Source organism: Silene latifolia, chromosome 2 (genome assembly GCF_048544455.1).
Source record: "Silene latifolia isolate original U9 population chromosome 2, ASM4854445v1, whole genome shotgun sequence".
Classification (NCBI taxonomy): Eukaryota; Viridiplantae; Streptophyta; class Magnoliopsida; order Caryophyllales; family Caryophyllaceae; genus Silene; species Silene latifolia.
In genome coordinates this window covers 190656962-190679552 of record NC_133527.1, presented here as the reverse complement: position 1 = coordinate 190679552, position 22591 = coordinate 190656962, and the positions used below count along the sequence as shown (strand labels likewise).

At 34.3% G+C, this 22591-nt stretch overlaps 1 protein-coding gene across 1 annotated transcript; it reads left to right on the top strand.

The window, feature by feature from the left end:
- Positions 1-20226: 20226 nt before the first annotated feature.
- On the top strand, positions 20227-20761 carry LOC141641827 (uncharacterized). Its single transcript, XM_074450473.1, has 2 exons — positions 20227-20388; positions 20480-20761. The coding sequence occupies exons 1-2, from the start codon at positions 20227-20229 to the stop codon at positions 20759-20761; spliced, it is 444 nt and encodes a 147-aa protein (XP_074306574.1).
- The last annotated feature ends 1830 nt before the right edge of the window (positions 20762-22591 follow it).

The following is a 22591-nucleotide window of genomic DNA, read 5'->3' as shown; positions in this document are numbered from 1 at the left end:
CAATATGTCATCCACATATCGGACTAATTAAAACTTCCGTAACTCCCACTAAACTTCATGTATAAACACAATTTCTCGACTTATCGAGAAATGTTTTGTCACATGATCAAAATGTTGATTCTAACTCATTGATGTCCTACTTAAGACCCTCTCTCAAGTTTCACATTATCTTAGGGTTGCAAGAATCTACTAAACTCAAGACATGTATTGAATACATTCCTTCTATTGAAGAAGTGGGTTTTAGATTCACTCGCTATGTATTTCATAACCTCATAATGAAACACAATCCCTAAGAAGATCCAAATAGACTTAATCATTTCAATTAGTGCAAAACCCTTTGCAACCAATTTTGCTTTGAAATATCTCTTTATTAGTGCAAAACCCTTTGTCACTAATCAAACCCTTTTGTTTCGGATTTTCATGGCTCTAAGCCTTGTATTGAGTTGTGACTTAAACACTCTTATGTAAGTCATATGTTCATTACTTTCTAGAAGTAATCAACTTGAATCAACCAATTTCTTTTGTAAGTTATAAGCTCTTTACTTTCTTAAAAGTAGCATGAATTCATCATTTTTAACAAGTGACGAATTTAACCTCCTAGGTTTTGAAGAAACAATGTCTTACACAAAACGTCTCATGTAGCCAAGAAAGACCAGTTTCTTGCGACATAACATTCTTTGTGGCTCTTGAATAATTTACATTCTTTGTGGCTCTTGAATAATTTCTCCCACTCTGTCTTCTAGAAATAAACTTGTATTTTAGAAAGACAGCTTCACGAGCCGCAAACCCGTCGTTCTCGTGATAATTCAAAGGGAAAAATGGGCATCTGTTTCTTGTGAAAACTTACAAACATGGTACCCTTACCATTTCATATCTTATATGATTCGATTTAGTGGAAAAATAATTTAGACAAAATGATAAAATCCCCAAAAGGATCAAGTGACTCAAAGTAACTTGATCGAAGTTCAAACCATATTGAATAGCGTTTGAATTCTTATCCAATCACACATTATTCCATAATGCGTGTTAAGAGAGATTAACTTGTGATACTATATCACATTTCTTTTGGCTTATATCAAAGTCTTCACTTTGATAATCCCATCACGACTAAATCGTAATTCCTTGAACTCTTTGAAATTCTTCAAAGATTTCTCTATTTACCTTATTAAGTGAACATATTAGCGTCAACTTAAATCGTTGGTAAAAGAAAATGATCAACCTATTTTGGATCGATGATTTACAACCTCGATCTCCTTTTCAACCAAAAGGCACGAGACATCTTGCTTTGAATACAAGATACGCATATACCATTAACAATCTAATGGTTTCAAGAGTACTCGATAACTCTTTGCGTTCATCATTCCAAAATTTAAGGTTTAATCTTGGGTTACCAATTTGAGTCTTACATCATCTTCATGATATATCATTCTAGTTTGGTTTAGAATATAATCACCTTGATGATGGGCTAACCATACATCAAATCATGGTGTAAAGAGTCACAAAGGTGAAAACCTCTTTTGTATCTTAACAAGTTTATATTCTTATTTAGAGTTTATGTACTTAATAGTCACAATTAAGTACAACTCCAAACCCAAAAACTAGATTGAGTACACAATTACTCTATCTCTCGTTATTGTTGTTGCTAGTCGTCATATTCTTATCATCCCATGTATCAAACATAATGATGAAAACCACCACCGGTTTCTAATATTGACGAAGTAGTACTAGCAAAATTTATGTCAATCATATAAACATTTAAAGAAGAAGATCCCATTAGATGTCCCACAACTAACTTGTTGATTCTTCAATAATTTGGGATAGTTTCCTTTCTCGTGTCCAACATTTAAGACAGTGGAAACGTTATCGGTCGGGATTGATAGGTTTAGTATCGTCATTCTCAACAACTTTACCTTTAACATAACCTTGTATCAATTCCATTCTAATTTTACTTCTTTAACCTCGTCCTCATCTTAACGGTTTAAGAAAATGCTCCCACTCATTTCAACGAGTCTTTGCTTTGAGAAGCAAAATTGAATTCATGAAGATTACTCTTCATTTGTTCGTTTTAGTCTTAAAACTTTCATTGAAGTGGTTGCGTTATTTTGGTCAATTACGAATTCTGAAAAACTAATCACCAAAACAATTTATCGCTTCAAGGTACTTAATTCAATTAAGTATATGAAACATAACCCATTGTAAGTAGAAGTGTTAGTCAAGAATCAAAAACCTGTTTGATAATGAATAACTTTAATCTATACTCTTTACAAGAGTTCCTTAGCAATGGTTCGTATGAGGTTTTAGAAGCAAATTCATATTTGTCTTTAGTTACGATGTTATAATGGAGATTTGAGTCAAGATCGAAATGATATCGTATATGAATTGTGGTAAAGAAATAGAACAATATGATAACGGAATAATGAAAACAAAACATTTATCGTTTATAATAACACTTGTAAATAACAAGTAAAACATTTACATAGTGACCTCTACCCAACTATGATAAATGATTCCAAGATCCAAATTCATATTAACTTGGGGCACGGTGTGCCGAAATACCCTTTATTAATATAACTCGGTGGATTAACTCTTTAATCGATTCTACTTTTAGAACTCTTGGTCGATAAAATTACTCTAATGTTTATCTATAGCCCAAAACACATCAACAAGGGCACGGGGTAGCCGATGCAACCCTTATCAATTACTTTTGTTGAGTTCAATCCAAATTTCGAATAAATGTGTCCATTATCCAAACCCACATCAACTTGGGCACGGGGTAGCCGATACATCCCTTATCAACATGAATTCGGTGGATTAACATTCATCACCCACTTCCCCTACGTAACAAGGTTTGTACCCCGGGGTAGCCGAGTGCACTCCCTCGCGAAATAGGTTTTCATGGTTTCTACTATTTGGTAAGGCTATGTCTCAATTAATTGTTTTAGCGAGAGGTCATGTCAATTATTATCTATCACGTTTTAAGTGAACTAAAGCGGTGAACTACGATAATTATATTTGACACGGTCGATAAACTCGATAAGACAATGCATGTTTAGTTATGGCGATTTAGCGATGCATGTGACATAAAATAAAATGCAAGCACAAAAGTAAATAAATCCTAGTATGGCCTTCCTAAAATAGAAAAACTATTTAACTATTACATATTCGGAAACCAACTCCATTGGTCCCTTGAACTTCGGTTGTGGCACGCATCTCGATGTAACACCGTCTTTATGTATCGCCATTCTTGAAGAAATCCGTCTTTGGGAACTCCAGAATGAATAAAATTACATAATGAATTACATAATTTCCTATTATACATTTGTAACTAAAATAAAATAAATCTATTAAATTACAAAACGGTGATACGAGATCACAATAAAAATTACAACCGAATCGATATTCCCATACATTTCGGGAAATACCAATTAAAATCTAAGGCCATACTAAGTAAAATTACATAATTCAAAAATTACATAAATTAAAATTATGACAATCATAAAGAAAATGCAGCATTATAATATGTATGAACATGCTCAATTTTATGCTAAATCGCCTTTAAATTAGCCAATATCGTATATTACTCGGTTTTTACGGATTTGCGTGATTTCAACATTTTATAATCACAAAAATACATAAACTCATATTTATGCATAAGTTAATTACCCTAACCTCTTAGGACTCAAAATTTAGTCTTCACTAATAATTTGACCATAATTAACCCATATTTTATAAAATTGTTCATAAATGGACCAAAAATACAAAAATAAGCTATTAAACTTCAAATAAATCACAAAATTTCAAATAAATTCAAAATTCAAAATTTAAATTCATGAACATTCTGGAAAAATACCATGACACTCATAATGTTCAAAAATCTTAGGTTAAAAAAATTTCGAAATTTTCCGGAAAAACAATGTTGCGGTTTATCGATTTTTAATAAAATAATCATAAAAACATGGAAAAATTATTTTCATTAACTTTTCAATTTTAGATCTGAAAAATATAATAAAATGCAACATTAGACGTTTTTCCTAAGTCATAGATTATGTTTTTATTAATTTTCCACTAATAATGTCACTATTTATGCTATTTTTCTTCAAAAATTCATAAATCATGCAAAAAGACTTCTTTATAGCCAATTATTTTACACACATCTTGTAAAATTGCATGTGACAACATATTAATTTTCTATGACCATATTCGAAATTTAACTCATATTAACCTATTTTTCACCTAAATCCGAATTTAATAATGAAAAATTCATTTTTCGAGCATAACAAGTCCAAAAATTATGAAAATTTACAGGTTATCTCAAAATAATATATGTGACAACATATCCAAAAATCAATGGAAAATTCGAAGTATAGCTAATTTTAGACCAAAAATGACATTTTTACTCATAAAATCACATTTAAATGCCATTATTGTAAATTATGAACAATAAAAATCCGAAAAATTAACCAAAATATCCTAAAACATTTTAGGACCAGAAATATTAACATGCATTAATTAATTTCGTGATATCTCATAATAACACAAATTTTACAAGTTTTATTTGTTATTCTTATAACTCGGAAAAACTTTTAACCGATTTGCATGCAAACAACCTTAGCGCTCTGATACCGATTGAAGGAAATGTAGATTCATATACATACTAACATACTCATATATGTCTAAATAAATTTGTCATAAAATTAAATGTGGATTTTATGCATGCAAACATAAATAAAATAAGATAAGAAAACATTTTCTCACCATAAAGATTTCGGTCATAATGGGCACTAACAAGATCTCCTTCTTGTTAGTTCTTGAGCTTTCCATTAATGGATGAACATTCTTGACTTCAAATTAGAAGCCCTCCAATTAGTAGCACCCAAGACAATCCCTTAATCCCACAAATAAACATGTACTAGATGTTTGTATTGTAGTTTACCTTAAAATCTATTACTAATACTCATATACTACTTCTAGTAATCTTAGTAATTTATATAAACAATTTAGATTAAAATCTCATCCTTTTTGATGAAGATGGAAGAGAGAGAAGAGAGGAAATTCTACATGAACATCTTGCATGTATTATGAATGGTAGTGTAAGGAAAAATAAAGCAACCAACACTACTCATAAAGAGTGTGTGTGCCGCCCAACTTTAGCCCAAAGGAGCATCATTGCTTTTCTTTTTCTCTTATCAAAAATATAGGTGTGTAAGAAAGTGGAGTAGGTTGTAAGGCTAGTCAAGAGTAGTCATCATGATGTTTATTTTATCAAATAAAATAAAACAACCAAAACCCACTAACACACCCTCCATTTTCGGTCCATTCACTTAAAATGGACTACCATTTTATTTTGTCAATTTGTCATTTGTCACACAATATGTCACATGTAGTATGATACATGTTACTAATTAATTAAATGCATATTTATCACATAAATATCATTTTATAAATTAATTAAATTACATTCAACAAATTGACTAGTGATGCTTGATCACTTAAATAAAATGGGTCATATAGTTATAATTCACAACTTCTTGTAATTATAATTAACCATTCATTCTTATCTTTATTGTTTCTCAAACAATAAATAATTTTAGCAACAAAGCATTTTATTACTAAAATAAATCTTATTTAATCCCATTACAATAAGATATCAATATTCTCTTTCTCACAAATCGAATTGTTCAATTTTAAGGAATTAATTAATCGGTATACAATTAATTAACCTTTTCAATTAAGGGAATCGTCCTTTAGGTGTGACCTCAAGGGATCAATCGATCACCACCGTCACCGCACGACGTAATGTCAAACTCTAGCCAGCCAATCATTACCGATATGTGTGGACCAGTTGACTATATATATGTAATGTATCATCCCTTCTGTATTCTTGAAATGAGATTTAATAATGATATTTAAATCATGTGATCGCACTATTGTTGAGGACACATTTCCCAACAGTGCGTGGCTGTAAATGGAAATCCTTCATGCTTTGCGATGAGGTAGGGTTTCCCTACTCAGTCTACTGTTAATTGATTTGAGATTATGATTGTATTGTAATTTGTGATTATCCGCTGATCATCGGAGTATAGTTGTTGTGGTGATGATGGCGTCGTGGTGTGACAGCTGTGCTGCTGTGGGAGTGATTGTGGTGGAGTCACTTGCGGGAGTGGCTTCACACCCTAGTTCGCCCTCCGTGGAACCCGTCACGGGAGGGGATGTGCACATTAAGGGACAGGGAATGTTAGTCGCTCGATGATGAGCTGGACTAGGTGGGAATAGGCTGCGGTCACCCACTGGCGGCGAGGATTACCTGTTGCGATGGGTAATCTGGCAGGGCTACACACTTCGCGGTGTAGTCGGTTATGGTGCGATGTGGTGAGGTTGGGATAATGGATGATCAGTTGTTTACTTTATTGTCTTGTCTTATAATTAATTGGTCAGTACTGACCCCGTGTTGTTTTGTGGTATCTGCGGTGATCCATTCGGGGATGGTGAGCAGTTGGCTTAGCAGGTATTGTTGATTACGGCTGCTAGGATTGGAGGGATCGAGTCACCACGCTACTGGTCTAGAGATGTAGAATCACAAGTGTTGCATTTGTACCTTATTTTAGAGACTTTGAATAGATTGATTTTTGTGATAGATATTCTAATAATATAATATTGTTCTAGTATTGTCTAATTTGATCTACCTCCTCGGGAAACCGAGATGGTGACACCGTCATACACTGGAATGGTCCTTGGTAAGGCGTTCTGGTGTGCGGGGGTGTTACAGTTTCGTCATCTCTGCCTCCATCACCATTCACTACCTTCATTCAATTCCACCACAGACCACCACTCATTTCTACCATCACTCCTCTGCATAATCACCTTCATCACCATTAAACCCACATTCACCATAACCAATCAATTCCCAGCAACCCACCGAGCTCACCAATTCAACACCATCACCATGAACACCACTTTCATCATCACCTTCATTCACCTTCAACCTTGACATCCATGGCAGCCAACAGTCGAGCCCAATCACGCCACCACTGCAAATCCGAGCCTGACATCAATTGTCGCAACTCCACCTGCTGCTCCATCTTCAACCGAGTTATTTGGAAATGGATGCTACTCTCTGCCGGCCAACCGGCAGTCGACTACCCACACCGGCTGGGAACACATCAGTATTTGGTCTAATTAATTGTGTGCTCGCTACCGGCATAGCCAACCGGCAGCCGACATACCGGCACGCATCTCCCTTCTCAACGTCTCGCATCAATTTTGGCTTCCTCTACCGGTGCCCCGGCAGCCGACCAACCGGCTCCCACTACACCCACATTAATTCATCCCCTTTCTTTGTTGGTCTCGCTACCGGTGACCTCAACGGCCGCCGGTTGACCGGCAGGCACACCCTCTGTTGCGTTTTGTCGTCTTTTCCCCTTTCCCCTTTTATTTTGTTTGTTTTGTTATGATAGTGAAGAGTGTCGTTTGATTATAATTAGGTTTATTATTATTACTAGTTTGAATGCCCATGCGTTGCAACGGGCTAATTAACTTATTTATAATGCAAAAAAAAAACTTTATAAGGGTTTAATATTTACATTCTATGTCTTATGACTTGTTTACATATTATTAAAATATCTCTTTCGAAAAAAAATAAAAGATTAATATATACGTGGATTAACTCTTATTTATAATCATATAATCACCCCACCTTATACTAATCTTTCGATGTGGACAATTCTGCTATTTATAAGTAATATATTCACAAAACTTGGATTTTTTTTTCTGATGTGGGACAATTCTACTATTTACACGTAATATATATTCATCAAACCTGCATTGTTTTTCAATGTAGGACAAATAATATATTCAGAATTACACCATCTTTTTTGCACTTAGTTCGACATCCAACCAGAGCTCGAATACCAAATACAGACAATTGCTACTCATTATATCTAATAGTTATATTTAAATTTAATAATATGATCAAGTACTCTCCATTGATATGTGTACGTTGTTTTTCTTCAAAAAAAATTAACATAATTGAGATATGGAAATTTCCCGTGGTACCTCTTAATTTTGTCATATTTTCCATGTTACCCCTACTTTTAAAAATCTGCCTATGGTACCCTTGAGGTTCCATTTTTTTTGCCCATGGTACCCCTAATGTAAAGGCTGTTAAATGGACGTTATGTTTGATGTCGTGGCAATAAAATAACAACTAAAAAATAATACCCCATTTATTATTTTATTGGTACGGATATTCTCTCTCTTTTAAATGAAAATTTAATTAACTATATCATTATAATATTGAAAATTTCTAATGGTAACCTTGAACTTTGATAGATTACACATGCTACCATGGACGTTTATTTTCTATTTTTTTTATCATAATTAAAATATGTGCAAATGATAGGAACCTATACTCTAATGATAGAATTTTTTTTAACACAATTCTAATTATATTATTTAAAAGTAGTATATTTACCACACCTACATTATTTTTCAATATGGGACATATAAAATCTTTAGGTAGAAAATATAATGATATAATCTTTTAAGAGCTCTCTAAGACAATACTTAAGAGACTCAAAAGATTTTGGGTTGATGCCTAAGTTCCAAGGATGCCTACTATTTATAATCATAGAATCACCCACCTTATGCTATATTTCGATGTGAGAAAATTCTATTTTTTATATGTAGTATATTTATCACACCTATATTATTTTTCAATGTGAGACATATAACATACTATGAAATACACCATCTTTAATATGTGCAAATTATATGAAATCTATATATACTCTAATGATAGCATTTCTTACCATGAATCTAATAATATTATTTTCATAATTTTTTTACCGACATTATTTTGCCAAATGAAATGTAAAATTTTTTATATAAAAATTAGAAACATCACTTGAATATAAAATAAGAAATACAGAGTATATATTATAATAACCAAAAGATTTTCCAAAGATTAACTTAGGTTAGAAATCATTATTGTAGAGACAGTAATTAATACAAACTCTTTTAAGAGCTCTCTCTGACAATACTTAAGAGAATCAAAAGATTATGGGTTATGACTTCTATTTATAATCATAAGATCACCCTGCCTTATGGTAATCTTCCGATGTGGGTCAATTCTAATATTTATACATAGTATATTCACCACACTTACATTACTTTTCAATGTAGGACAAATAACATACTAAGTACACCATTTTTTATGAACCTACTTTTACATCAACCTGATTTAATAATGAGAAAATACAATACAATCTACACTCTAATGATAACATTTTTTTTGTCACAATCTAATTATATAATTTTCATATGATACTTATTTGTCAAATGAAATATAAAGTTTTGATATCGAAATTATAAACATCACTTTTATATAATATAGAAAAATGTATATATATGGGACAGTTCTATTATTTATACATAATATATTCACCACACCTACATTATTTTTCAATGTGGACATATAACATACTAAAAAGTACATATCTTTTATATTTATAGAATGGACTTATGGGGTGGGAGGGGACGAACAGATGCCAGCCTATTATATTTTGTATACTTTGCTTGCCCTAGAATTTTTGTATCTTTAGGTTATTGTATTGCCTCTCCTATATACGTACGTTATTGTTAATTAATGAAATACACACCAATTACACAACTTCTACATATTTAACTAACTCGTGGTCTCGTGGAGGAGTTATCTAGCTCACTTCTACACAACTTCTACATATTGTATTACTCGTAATATTTTGTAATAGTTTAATGATGAACAATTGTATGTGTAATTCTAAATAATTATTATTGCTCCTTATTGTTATAGTGTAATGAGACGATGATTGAATTAAATGTTCTTCTATTTTACCTTAAAATTTTGGGTTAATACTTAAGTTTCAAGGATGCCTCCTATTTATATTTATAGAATCACCTTACCGTATGCTATTATTTCAATGTGAGATACCTAATTTAATTATTTAGACGTATTATGTTCATCATGCCTACATTATTTTTCAATGTGAAAGATATAACATACCAAGAAATACATGTCTCTTCTTTAAAAAACCACTATTGTATACATATTATTTTTCTTTGAAGGTAAAACCACTTAATCTCGATCATTAGATAGAAATATCTACATCGTACATATAACGACTCATTAACGCTTTATTACTGCATTCAGAAGACAACCGTTAGTAAAAATTTTAGTTTTATTTTTTATATCATATCGTAGATAATGATAGAAAATCTTAAGAGCTCTTTAAAACAATATTTATGAGACTCAAAAATTTTTGGGTGGATACATAAGTTCCAAATATGCCTCCTATTTATAGTCATAGAATCACATCAACTTATACTAATCTTTCGATGTGGGACAATTCTACTATTTATATGTAGTATACTCACCACACCTACTTATTTTCCAATGTGGGACAAAACGTACTAAAAAGTACACAATTTTACGTATTAAGAAGTACACAATCTTTAATATGTGCAAATAATATGAAATCTATACTCTAATGATAGCATTTTTTACCACAAAGCTAATTATATTATTTTCATAATTTTATTAACGATATTTTTTTGCGAAATGAAATGTAAAAGTTTGATACAAAAATTGGAAATATCACTTGAATATAATTTAGGAAATATACATATTATAATATACATATTATAATAATTAAAAGATTTTTCACTTTATTTTTTACATCAAAAATTTATACTTTCCTAAATTGATTTTTGATGATGTGGACGCTCTAAGATCGCTCGAAAAAACTCTCTTTTATATATATATAGATTATTATTATTATTATTATTATTATTATTATTATTATTATTATTATTATTATTATTATTATTATTATTATTATTATTATTATTATTATTATTATTATTATTATTATTATTATTATTATTATTATTACTACGTAAATTTCCCATGGTACCCTCGAACTTTGGCAGATTACACATAGTACCCCTCATTTTAAGTTTCTACATGTGGTACCCCTGTATTTACATTTTTCTTTCCCAATATACTCTTGCCAGACTTATGTTATCACGCCGTTACTATTATTGACTTGTGACTCCTTTTTTTGTTATTTAAATCCTTATTTTATCTAATAAACACGCCTTAAGCCTAATCTCACTCACTCTCTCTACCACCACCACCACACCATCACCACCAAACTCCGACAACGACCACTCCCCCACCCTTATTTCCGCCCTAGTTCAACCCCATTCTAGCCATATACCTCACCCAAATCAACCGTATACATAGCCACCAAACACCATAAATCTGCCCTGGATAGCCCATTAACTTCAAAGCCCAAAAAAGAGCCTTCGCACAAACACATTCCAGCGGCAAAACCACCGTGTTCCAAACCCACATTGGCCCTCTTCAACGGGCCTCATACAACCCTTCAAGCCACTGGCACAACCGCCTCCCTTTCCGCTCTCATACAGACACCAGATCTGCCTCACCATCTTCCCACAACCAGCTTTAAACACCCCTCACCACACGCCCAAAACAACCCCACATTTTCACCCTTTTCCGGGCTTTAAAGTTGGCGGGTTCAGGGTAGATTTAGGTTGTTTGATTGGCGGTTGTGTATGGGGCTGATTAGGGTGAGGTATAGGGCTAGAATGGGTTTGAACTAGAGCGAGAATAAGGGTGGGAGACTGGTGGTTATCAGAGTTTGGTGGTGGTGGTGGTTGTGTGGTGGTAGTGGTAGAGGGGATGAGTGAGATTTAGGCATTTAGGCTTGAAGTGTGTTTTGTTAGATTTAATAAGGATTTAGATAACAAAAAAGGGAGTCAATAGTCAATAATAGTAACGGTGTTATGACGGAAATATGCCAAGGGTATTCTGGGAAAGAAAAACGTAAATACAGGGGTACCACATGTAGAAACTTAAAAAGAGGGGTACCATGTGTAATCTGCCAAAGTTCGAGGGTACCATGGAAAATTTAAGTTATTATTATTATTATTATTAATAAATTAATATAAAATACATCACATGAGAATATGCTTACACCACTACTTACACACACTACCTTAGAATTAGACTAGAAATTAGATTAGAAATTAGTCTCTCTTATTCTCTCAATATTGTAAGACAAGAACATCTCCAATTAATTTTCCACCTAAATCAAAGGGGGAGAAATTCATCTTTATTAATTCAATCAAAGTTTCCACATTTTGCAATTAAGTTGGTATAATTTCTCTTCCTAATTTCATTTGTTTACATTTTGCTTTTCTCTTAAGTTTTGTTTAGTTGTTTATGTTAGAATTCTACTCTTTGTTGTTTGATTGATGTTATTCTCTCTCTTGTTCATCTTTTCTTTGTTCACCATTGTTGTTTGCATTCAAAGATTGAGTCTTTAATTTTCTTGTGTCAAAGATTGAATCTTTGAGTTCTTGTGTTAAAAATTGTGTCTTTTAGTTTAATCCTCATTCATTCTTAGATTAAATTGTCTTTTTTCATAATTTGTGTTGGATTATTGCATGATTAGTAGTAGAATTTATACTTCCACCATGTTTATGCTTAAAGACTCCATCTTTATTGTTTCTCTTGCCTTTAGAAACATGATTAGTGAGTAGTCTTCTACTAGGACTCGGTTTGACCCGACATGAGTAATTCCACTAATTGATTCTCATAAAGGTTAATTGTTTGGGGAAATTGGTGAGGGTACTTTAGAGGAATGATTTGGTTTATGGATTGATTTTGGGTAGTGTCAATTTCTAACCCTTGTCCACCAACGAGAGTTGGTTAGGTTGTAAATTGGATACCCGGAAGTTGGTCTTATCACTAACCTAGGTTGAGACCGAAAGGGAGAACCAAGGGAGGGTACCTCTAGACTAGCGTTTGAAATCGACCTCCGAGAGGAGGAGTGAGATGACCCGGAATACGATGAGGGCTTAATGACCTTAGCCATTACTAAGCCACCTTGGGAAAATGCATGTTCTTAGGGTAGCCGGGTATTAGGTTAGGGATTCCGACCTTCGAACCCGAGAGAGGGGTTGGTGGGTAGTTCTAATGTCCTATTTCGAACCCGAGAGGGGGGTTTTAGGCGAATTAGAGCCATCTCCACCTTGCTTGTCTACCCGAGTGATTAGCCTAGGGAATTGTGACGTGGAATTACAAATTGTTGTGGGAGAACCGAGTTCTAGGCCTTTTTAATCATTTGAATTACATCTTAGTCTTATCTTGCTCATTTTCACCTCTCTTGTTAAATTGCATTTTATTTAGTTTAGTTGTTAGAATAATACCCTCATCTTTTTATTGCTTGACTTAGCTAAGCACAAGAATTAGAACGATTAGTAGTCAACCTAGCTCCTCGTGGGATCGACCCTCGATAGTGTACAACGACAATCGTGCACTTGCGAGGTATAATTTGATAACCATCAGCAGCATCAACAAATTATAGGGACAATTCAGTATGTTAATGGGCATTCTCATAAAGGTTTGGAAGAGGTGGGAAATGCTTTTGTTGATTTCTACCAAGGGCTGCTTGGCTCTTCTAAAAGTGTCAATAATATTGATCCTGAGATTTTTTTTCAAAGGGTGCTTGTGTAGATTCAGCTGACTGTTTTAATGTTTTTGGGATACCGGGTTGGTCTATGGCAGGGAATACTGTATTCTGATAAGTTATTTTATTGGGTCATATGGTAATATGGAAAATTCTGATTGAATAAAGGGAATGACATAAGGCCGTTGGAGGGAACTCGGGTCATACTCAGCCTGTGGTTGTCTGATTCCATTACGTTCACTCTTTTTCAGGTACAAGTCTAAGGGAAGGTTAAGTGTGAGGAATTTTCACCTAGAAGATAAAATGTATATAATGTATAATTATAGAGTATTTAGTTCTAGTTTTATAGGTGTAATTATTTTATTGTAAAGCCTTGTATTCTCCGAAGGGGAATACGGCGGTGAGGCCGTATAATTCCACTGCTGTTTATTTGTACTATAATGTGTTATTTTTGAGCTGCCTGCTTGTTTTTCAGGGCGTTACAGATTGGTATCAGAGCTGCCCTACAACCGCGTGGTGAGCCTTCGGCCACACGTCTAGCGGGGAAAAGGTTCTCGGGGCTAGTATAAAACTCGAAACATATAGTCTAACATAGAAATCGACGAATAACGAGAGTGGGTAGATATTATTGTGGGAGTCTAACATAGAAATCGACGAATAACGAGAGTGGGTAGATATTATTGTGGGGTTTGATATTATAGGACTACGTGATATTTATGTAATGTGTTGGGTGGTTGTGCAGTACTAAGTAGTAGTTAATTATATGCTTTGTGTTTACAATACGATCAATTTTTATGAGATTTATAGAGCTAGTATGAATTTTGATATGGGCATATGTATATTATGGTACATACTCTAGATTTAATATGACATGGAGTCCGTAGGACTACTACTCTACTAGCAAGGAGCATATTAATTGCCATATGGTTTATATGTGTGCTTGATATACGATTAATTTACTTCTAATTCCCTTTTTCTTTTATGCATACCGACTCATATCGAGTCGGTTTCGGGTGTTTTTCCTTGCGTTTTGTGCCCAATGCCCGTACTTGTCACTTTGTGCATCCTTTTGTAGGAAACGGCCCAAGTATGGAGGAATTGGGGCAAGAAAGGCACCCCATTGCCTTTACATGAAGAATAGGTGAAGAAATGAAGAAGAGTGTGTTTTGCCGGCAGACCGGCAGCCGGTCTAGCCACCGGCAAAACACATCCCAAGGAATTACTCAAGAATTTGAAGAAAAGCTGAAGAAAGTGTTTTGCCGGCAGGCCGGCAGCCGGCCCACCGGTAAAACACAGCAAGTGGAATTAATTGAAGAATTTGGTGAAAAACAAGCTTGACCTCGCTGCCGGTAGGAGCACCGGCAGCCGGTCAACCGGCATTACGCACCATAAAGAAGAAGAAGAAGTCCTGAAGAACGTGTTTTGCCGGCGGGCCGGCAACCGGCCCACCGGCAAAACACAAATGCCAGATATTTTAATTTCTTGCGCGGTTTTGCCGGTAGGAGCACCGGCAGCCGGTGCACCGGCATTACGCAACAGACGCGAATTTGGGCTTTTCTTTCTTTTCTTCCTCTTTTCTTCCTTAATCTTGTACAAGCCTATAAATACCCCCTCTTAAGCCCTTTTGTACACAGAACCCTAGATCCAGAATATTTACCCTTTCAAGCTTAAAACTTTGTTAATCTCTTTGTTAATCTTTCCTTAATTAGAGAAGTTCTTCAATCAATTAGTGATTGAATTTGGGTTTGTAAGAAGATTGAAGGGTTTCCTTCTTTATTATTTCTATCCAAATTCCTCTTTCACTATTGTGTTGGTATTAATTCTCTCCCTATTTTCATTTGTTTACATTTTGTTCTCCTTTCATGTTTGTTTGATTGTTTATGTTAAAATTGTTGTTGTTGTTTGTTTGTTGTTCTTATTTTCATCATTGTTCATCTTTTCATTGTTCATCTTTCCTTTGTTTTTTCTTTCCTTTGCTCATCCTTGCTAGTTGTCCTCAAAGACTTAATCTTTGAGTTTATTAAGTTAAAGGTTGTGTCTTTTTATTTGTTCATCCTTGTTATTAGATTGATTCTTTCTCTATAATTATTGTTGGATTGTTGCATGTTTAAAAGTAGAATCCTTTCTATCACCATGTTTATGCTTAAAGACTCTATCTTTGTTGTTTATTTTGCTTATAGAAACATGATTAGTGAGTAGTCTCCTTCTAGGACTCGGTTTGACCCGATATGGGTAATTTCACTAACTAATTGTCACATAGGCTGATTTGTGGGGAAAATTGGTGAGGGTAGTCTAGGGGAATTTGTATGCTTAAGGCTTGGTACTCGGGTAGCGTCGGCTTTTGACCCTTGTCCACCAACGGAAGTTGGTTAGGTTGTTAGTCGAATATTTGGGGACCGACCCTTGTCGCCAACTAAGGTTGAGACCGGAAGGGAGAACTGAGGAAGGGTGCCTCTAGGGTAGCGTTTGAAATCGACCTCCGGAAGGGGGAGTGGGATGACCCGGAATATGATGAGGGCTTAATGACCTTGACCATTCACTTGACCTCCTTGGGAAAATGCATGTTCTTGGGGTTGTCGGGTTTTGAGTTAGGGATACCGACTTTCGAACCCGGGAGGGGGGTTAGACGGAGTAGCTAGTGTCCTAGTGCGAGACCGGAAGGGAGGTTCTAGGCGAATTAGAGCCATCTCCCCCTTACCTTTCTACCCCTTTTGATTAGCCTAGACGATTAGTATGTGGAATTACTCATATTCATGGTCGGACCGAGTTCTAGTCTTTCTCTTTATTTGATCATTCCTTCATCTTTAGCTTGTTTTTGTCTTATCTTATTTTTAGTCTTTAAATTTCTTAGTATAGCGCTAGTTTGTTACCACCCCCTTTGTTATTTATCGACTTAGCTAAACCAGTGAATTTGAACGATTAGTACTCCACCTACTCCTTGTGGGATCGACCCTTTTAAGTGTACAACGATAAAATCGTGCACTTGCGAGGTTTGACTTGAGACCATCAGTGCTATAGAATTTGAAAAATGAAATTTTCAAATTTTGTTTTCTTTGGTTTTTTGCGGTTGTTGGTAGGCTAAAACTTGTTATTAAAGACGTCTAATAACCGGTCCAGCGCCTACTAACGTATAATTTGAGTTCGTTTTGAATTGAATTACTTGAATTTTTGTTCGCGATGGGAATTCTTGCGTTCCATTATATAAGACTTATACTTTTTACTAATTTCATAAATGTGATAAAAATACTTTTCTTAAATTAAAATCTTGAAAATCTCCCGAGTTCCGAAAAATAGAAGTTAAATTTTTGGTTAAGAGAATACTTATCTTTCTGGCTTTGAGTTTTGAGAAACTGAACTTTTAAATTTTTTTCGATTTTCTATTTTCAAGTTTCGGGACGAAACTTATTTTAAATAGGGTAGAATGTAATATCCCGAATAAAATTAGTTTAAGATATATATTATAATAGGACCATTAGAGATTTTATAGACTAAACTTGTATATTTTTCTGTATACACGAAGATGGCTCCATTTTAGTAATTTGTCTAAGAATATATGAGTCGGACCCGTTACGATTTTTACTACTCCATACTATGTTAGATAACTTTTAGAAAAAAAAAAGTAAAAGCATCTAATTCTACATAAGCTTCACGTAGGTCTATTAGTGACTCATCAAGGCTAACATCGTAACATCATTTCACCTCATTTGGACGAGGTAATAAGATGGCCACTTCATTTGGGATAAGCGGCAAGCATAGAAACGCAGACAAGGGAAATTACCTAACGGTGAAGGATGAATAATAGGGTAATATTAGTGAGCTAACAAGGTCTCTTGTACTTAATTAAGGTATGAATTCGGAACCCTTCGTCGATATAAGTAATTGTTTGTCTTTGAAATAAGATATTAGAAATAATCGGTATATTAGTTTCATTCTTAATTTCATCTTATGAATGTTATACTACTCACATGTTATATTAGTTACCGTCTTATAAATATATGATTGCGATAAGGTGGTTGTTGTCATATTGCAAAATTGGGCAATTGTAGCATTTCGGAAACGATTATTGGTTTGAGATGACATTACTGAGGAAATCAAAACTGTGTACACAGTAGGAGCGTTGGCTCCATATAAATTAAAGGGGCAACGTTGGTATCAGAGACGTTGGTTCCAAGGGCGTTGGCTCCATATAAACTGTAAGAGGGCGTTGACTCCATGTTAAAAAGGAGCGTTGGCCCATGAGAAATAAGTAATGTCTATTCTCTTCAGTAATGGTATACCGGCATTAGTGTCATATGAATATATATCTTGTTGGTATGGTAGTCATATAATATTTTTAGGATACCGGGTTGGTTCCTGAGAGAGAATACAGTATTTTGGTAAGTTATTTTATTGGGTTATATGGTAATATGGAGAATTCTGGTTAAATAAAGGGAATGGCATAAGGCCGTTGGAGGGAACTTGGGTCATACCAAGCCTGTGGTTGGCTGACTCCGTTACGTTCACTCTTTTTCATGTACAAGTCTAAGGGGACGTTAAGTATGAGGAATTTTCACCTAGAAGATAAAATGTATATAATGTATAATTATAAAGTTTTTAGTTCTAGTTTTATAAGTGTAATTATTTTATTGTAAAGCCTTGTATTCTCCGAAGGGGAACACGGTGGTGACGCCCTATAATTCCGTTGCTGTTTATTTCTACTATAATGAGTTATTTTTGAGCTGCCTGCTTGTTTTTCAGGGCGTTACTCCAACCGCGTGGTGAGCCTTCGGCCACTCATCTAGCGGGAAAAAGATTCAAGGGGCTAGTATAAAACTCGAAACATATAGTCTAACATAGAAATCGACGAATAACGAGAGTGGGTATATATTATTGTGGGGTTGATATTATTGGACTACGTGTATAATTATGTAATGTGTTGGGTGGTTGTATAATACTAAGTAGTAGTTAATTATATGCTCTGTGTTTACAATGTGATCTAGTTTTATGAGATTTATAGAGCTAGTATGAATTTTGATATGGGCATATGTATATTATGGTACATACTCTAGATTTAATATGACATGGAGTCCGTAGGACTACTAGCAAGAAGCATATTAATTGCCATATGGTTTATATGTGTGCTATATTTTTTTTGGTGTGCGTAAATTATTTGGAGTTACTTATTCCGTAACGTGTAGCCATGTATATTAGAGTAAGATAAAATGGGTAGTCAGTGAAATGGGGTAGCAAGAAGTCGTCTTCTTCCTCAATATTTATGGGTTTGGGGTAGCATCGGCTACTCTTTGTTACCCTCTAAGTTCGCCTTTGTTTGTCATATGCTAAGAAGACAAGCCTAGACCTGGCAAAAGTAACTCAACACAATTGACCCGGTCTGAAAAGGCTGACTGAGACCCGAAATTGATCCAAACTAAATCACTCGAATGTCACCCGAAACCCAAATTGTCCCGACCCGGTCCGAACAAGACCCTACTTTTCTTGTCCCGTAACTGACACGACACAAAAATGACCGATCCAAAACCGGCAAGCCAACCCGAAAAGACCCGACAAAACGTAATTCAAAAAACTTGAAATGACTTTTTCACTTCTATTCATTGTCCCGAAAAATGACCTGACCCGAAATAACCTGACCCGCTTGACCCGAAAATGACCCGTCAACTTATCGAAACAGGCCTGAAACCCGAAATGACGGACATGACCTTAATTAACCCGAAATCAATGAGAGATCCGAAATAACCCATTCCGAACTGCCGGACCCAAATTCGGGTCGATTGACCAGTTTATTACCAGGTCTAGACAACCCGTGAGGCTGCCCCATGGCTTCACCTCTTTTCCTTTCAAAATAACAAAGACTAAAGCCGAGAGGTATAGCTGCGATTTCACCTAAAAAATCTATATAAACTAATAAAACAAGAACCACTAACAATTTCCTTTCCCGCCTATTTACTTACTTGCTTAGCATTCCCACATTCAATATATTACTATAATAATTCCTAGATTATAGGATACAGTTACTGCCATTCCAAAATTTCCTTAACACTTAACCCTAAATTATTAGTTAGACAAAAATGTCGTCAAATCAGCAAGAAGATGTATACATTAGTCGAACCTTCAAAAGAACATGGACTTTCTACTCCTCTAGGCCACTTTCCACAGTAGCGACTTTTGCATATTAGTCGTGCCTGTAATTTACTATACCCAACTGAAGATATTACTATTATATTAATTACTAAAACTACTATTATATTAATTATTAAAACTTTCTCCCAAGTCCTACGATTAACTATGCTACCTATCCTAACTATCTTCCTAGAATATAGTTTACCAGTAGATAGATTCATACCTTACTAAAATCCATATTATACATAATTACATTAATAATACTATAATAGTATAACATAATATTCCTTAATTACTAAACCTACCTACTATACCCACTAAATATATTACTATTATATTAATTACTAAAACAACTTCCTCCCAAGTCCTACGTTAACTATGCTACCTATCCTAACTATCTTCCTAGAATATAGTTTACCAGTAGATAGATTCATACCTTACTAAAATCCATATTATACATAATAAACCCTAGCAATGCTCAGACTCCTGACTATATATATATAAACGTACAATATGCTACTCATAATCATCTTCCACTTCCATTAATTGCCATACAAATATTACTCACTGTGCTACCATGGCGGCAAACAACAATTACGATGCTATTAAGTCAATCACACCAGAGAAGGAAACATGGCGCATTTGTGGACGAATTGTTTATGCATGGGAACAAGTTTTCCCAGATGCTGGCGAAAGTCAAGAAAGTACTAACATGGATTTCATACTCATCGATTCAGAGGTAACACAAATTCTCTAATGACTCTTTAACATTTTACGACAAACATAAATAACATAAATAATGTTATTAATAACTTTGTTCAATTCTATAGGGAAGCAAAATACAAGCTACTATCCATAAAAGATTGATGTGGAAATTCAAGTCTTTGGTAACCGAGGGTGAAATTAGATATTTGACAAATTTTCGAGTAAGCCAAAATGTTGGAGAATACAGACCTACCAAACATTCTTACAAGATAGTATTCACCGCAAAAACTACATTTGCATCATCCACCAACACCCTAATTCCTGAAAATTGCATTGTCTTTGCATCATTCAAAGACATCATACATAAGCGACTCGATGCAAACCACTTAATTGGTACGTTTTCATAATCTATATTTTCATATACATCTATCGTTAAATTCAAGCACAACACTATATTAATTTTCCTAATTTCATATGTGTACAGATATCATTGGTGAACTTCATGGGAAAAGTCCATTGGAGGAATCTCCAAACAAGAAAAAAAAATTGCGTCTTGAGTTGATTGATGCTGAGTAAGTATTTCAAATTCAGTTCAAATAAAATTATCTAAATAAGTAATAAGCATCATCACAAACATTTGGTTACACAGGAATCACAAGTTGATATGTACCTTGTGGGAATCTTTGGCAATCGAAACGTTCAACATCCTTTCCGAAAAAGATGAGGATCCTGCATATCACCCTATTATCATCATCCGCTTTGCCAAAATTAAGCCATTTAAAGGTAATTGATAAAAAAAAATACCATGCGATCATATTTTAAAATCTCATGGCTAATATTACATTCTAATTAATGTAGACTCGGACCTATCTAATACGATTTGTTCAAGAGTCATGATTGATGCCGAGATCCCTGAAGTCCGAGATTTCATAAAGAGGTGGTGTTTTAGTATATCTACTTATTTACATGTACATATACTCTCTAACTTATTTACGATTATTAACATAATAACTTCACCCTCTCGTTATCGGGATAGCGGGAAATGGATGTAGACCATCAGGGACGCTGACCCATCTTTCAAGCCACCCTGATACAATTGCAGAAGAGTTACTAAATTTATCTACAAGAAGGACAATTGACGAAATCAGAGAAAGTCAAGAGGTTATACAATCAATCACTCTACTTATAACTATTTTAAAAATATCTATAAAATATTATATCAACCATTCCTCTTCTTAATACTTTTGAAATGGTCATACTTCTATGCAGGAAGGATACTTTGTAACCTTAGCCACTATTAAAGGGATTGACATCAAATATAGATGGTTTATAGAGACTTGCAAGACATGTAGATCCACAGTGGAGTTGGATGACAAAGGGAAATGGGTGTGTAACGGCAAATGTGCAGGATATGCAAAATTTGTGGTGCTTAGGTATCCCTATTTGATATACAATTTTTTTTATCGAAATTGTACCATCTAAGCATATATAAATATTCCATCCAAGTCCATCACATTTTTTTTTAAAAAACCTTTTTCGTTAATATGACAGGTACAAGGTAAGGGTTAATGTCATAGATCATACAGGAAATGCGATATTTGTTTTATTTGATTCCCAAGCCTCGGATTTGATACAACAATCTGCTAAAGACTTAAGAGAGAACCAACTTCAGGTATACACCTTTTACCCAAATAAATTATTTGCACGAAATATCGACTACTATCTTTGCCTTGTGAATGTATTATACCTGATTTATGTATATGTTTACCCATATATTATCACTTTAAATTGTACATCGTTATATCATGACAACATAAATTGAACCCTAACCATTAATGAGCCTTTTGACATGGGGATCCAGTCTTATCCGAGTGAACTAGATGTACTACTTGATCGAAAGTTCATCTTTAGGATCAAAGTTGATCCAGTTTACAATCTTACCAAGGGTTGGGATTCATATGGTGTTAACAAGCTTTCTGAAGACCCCATTCTCATCCAGAAATATCTAGGAACCTGCAAAAAAATTCCGGTACGTTTTAGAAAAAAAAAAATTACCGGTCATATTAGTTCACAAATAAAATTATATCTGACGGCTAATTATTATTATATACACTAGGGAAATGATTTGGAGGCGGATTCCCGCGAAGAAAGTGTTTTAGATAATGACAAAGGAAAGGTAACACAATAGAACATCATCAACTTTACTCTATAAAAATTATGTAATGATTATCTCATCA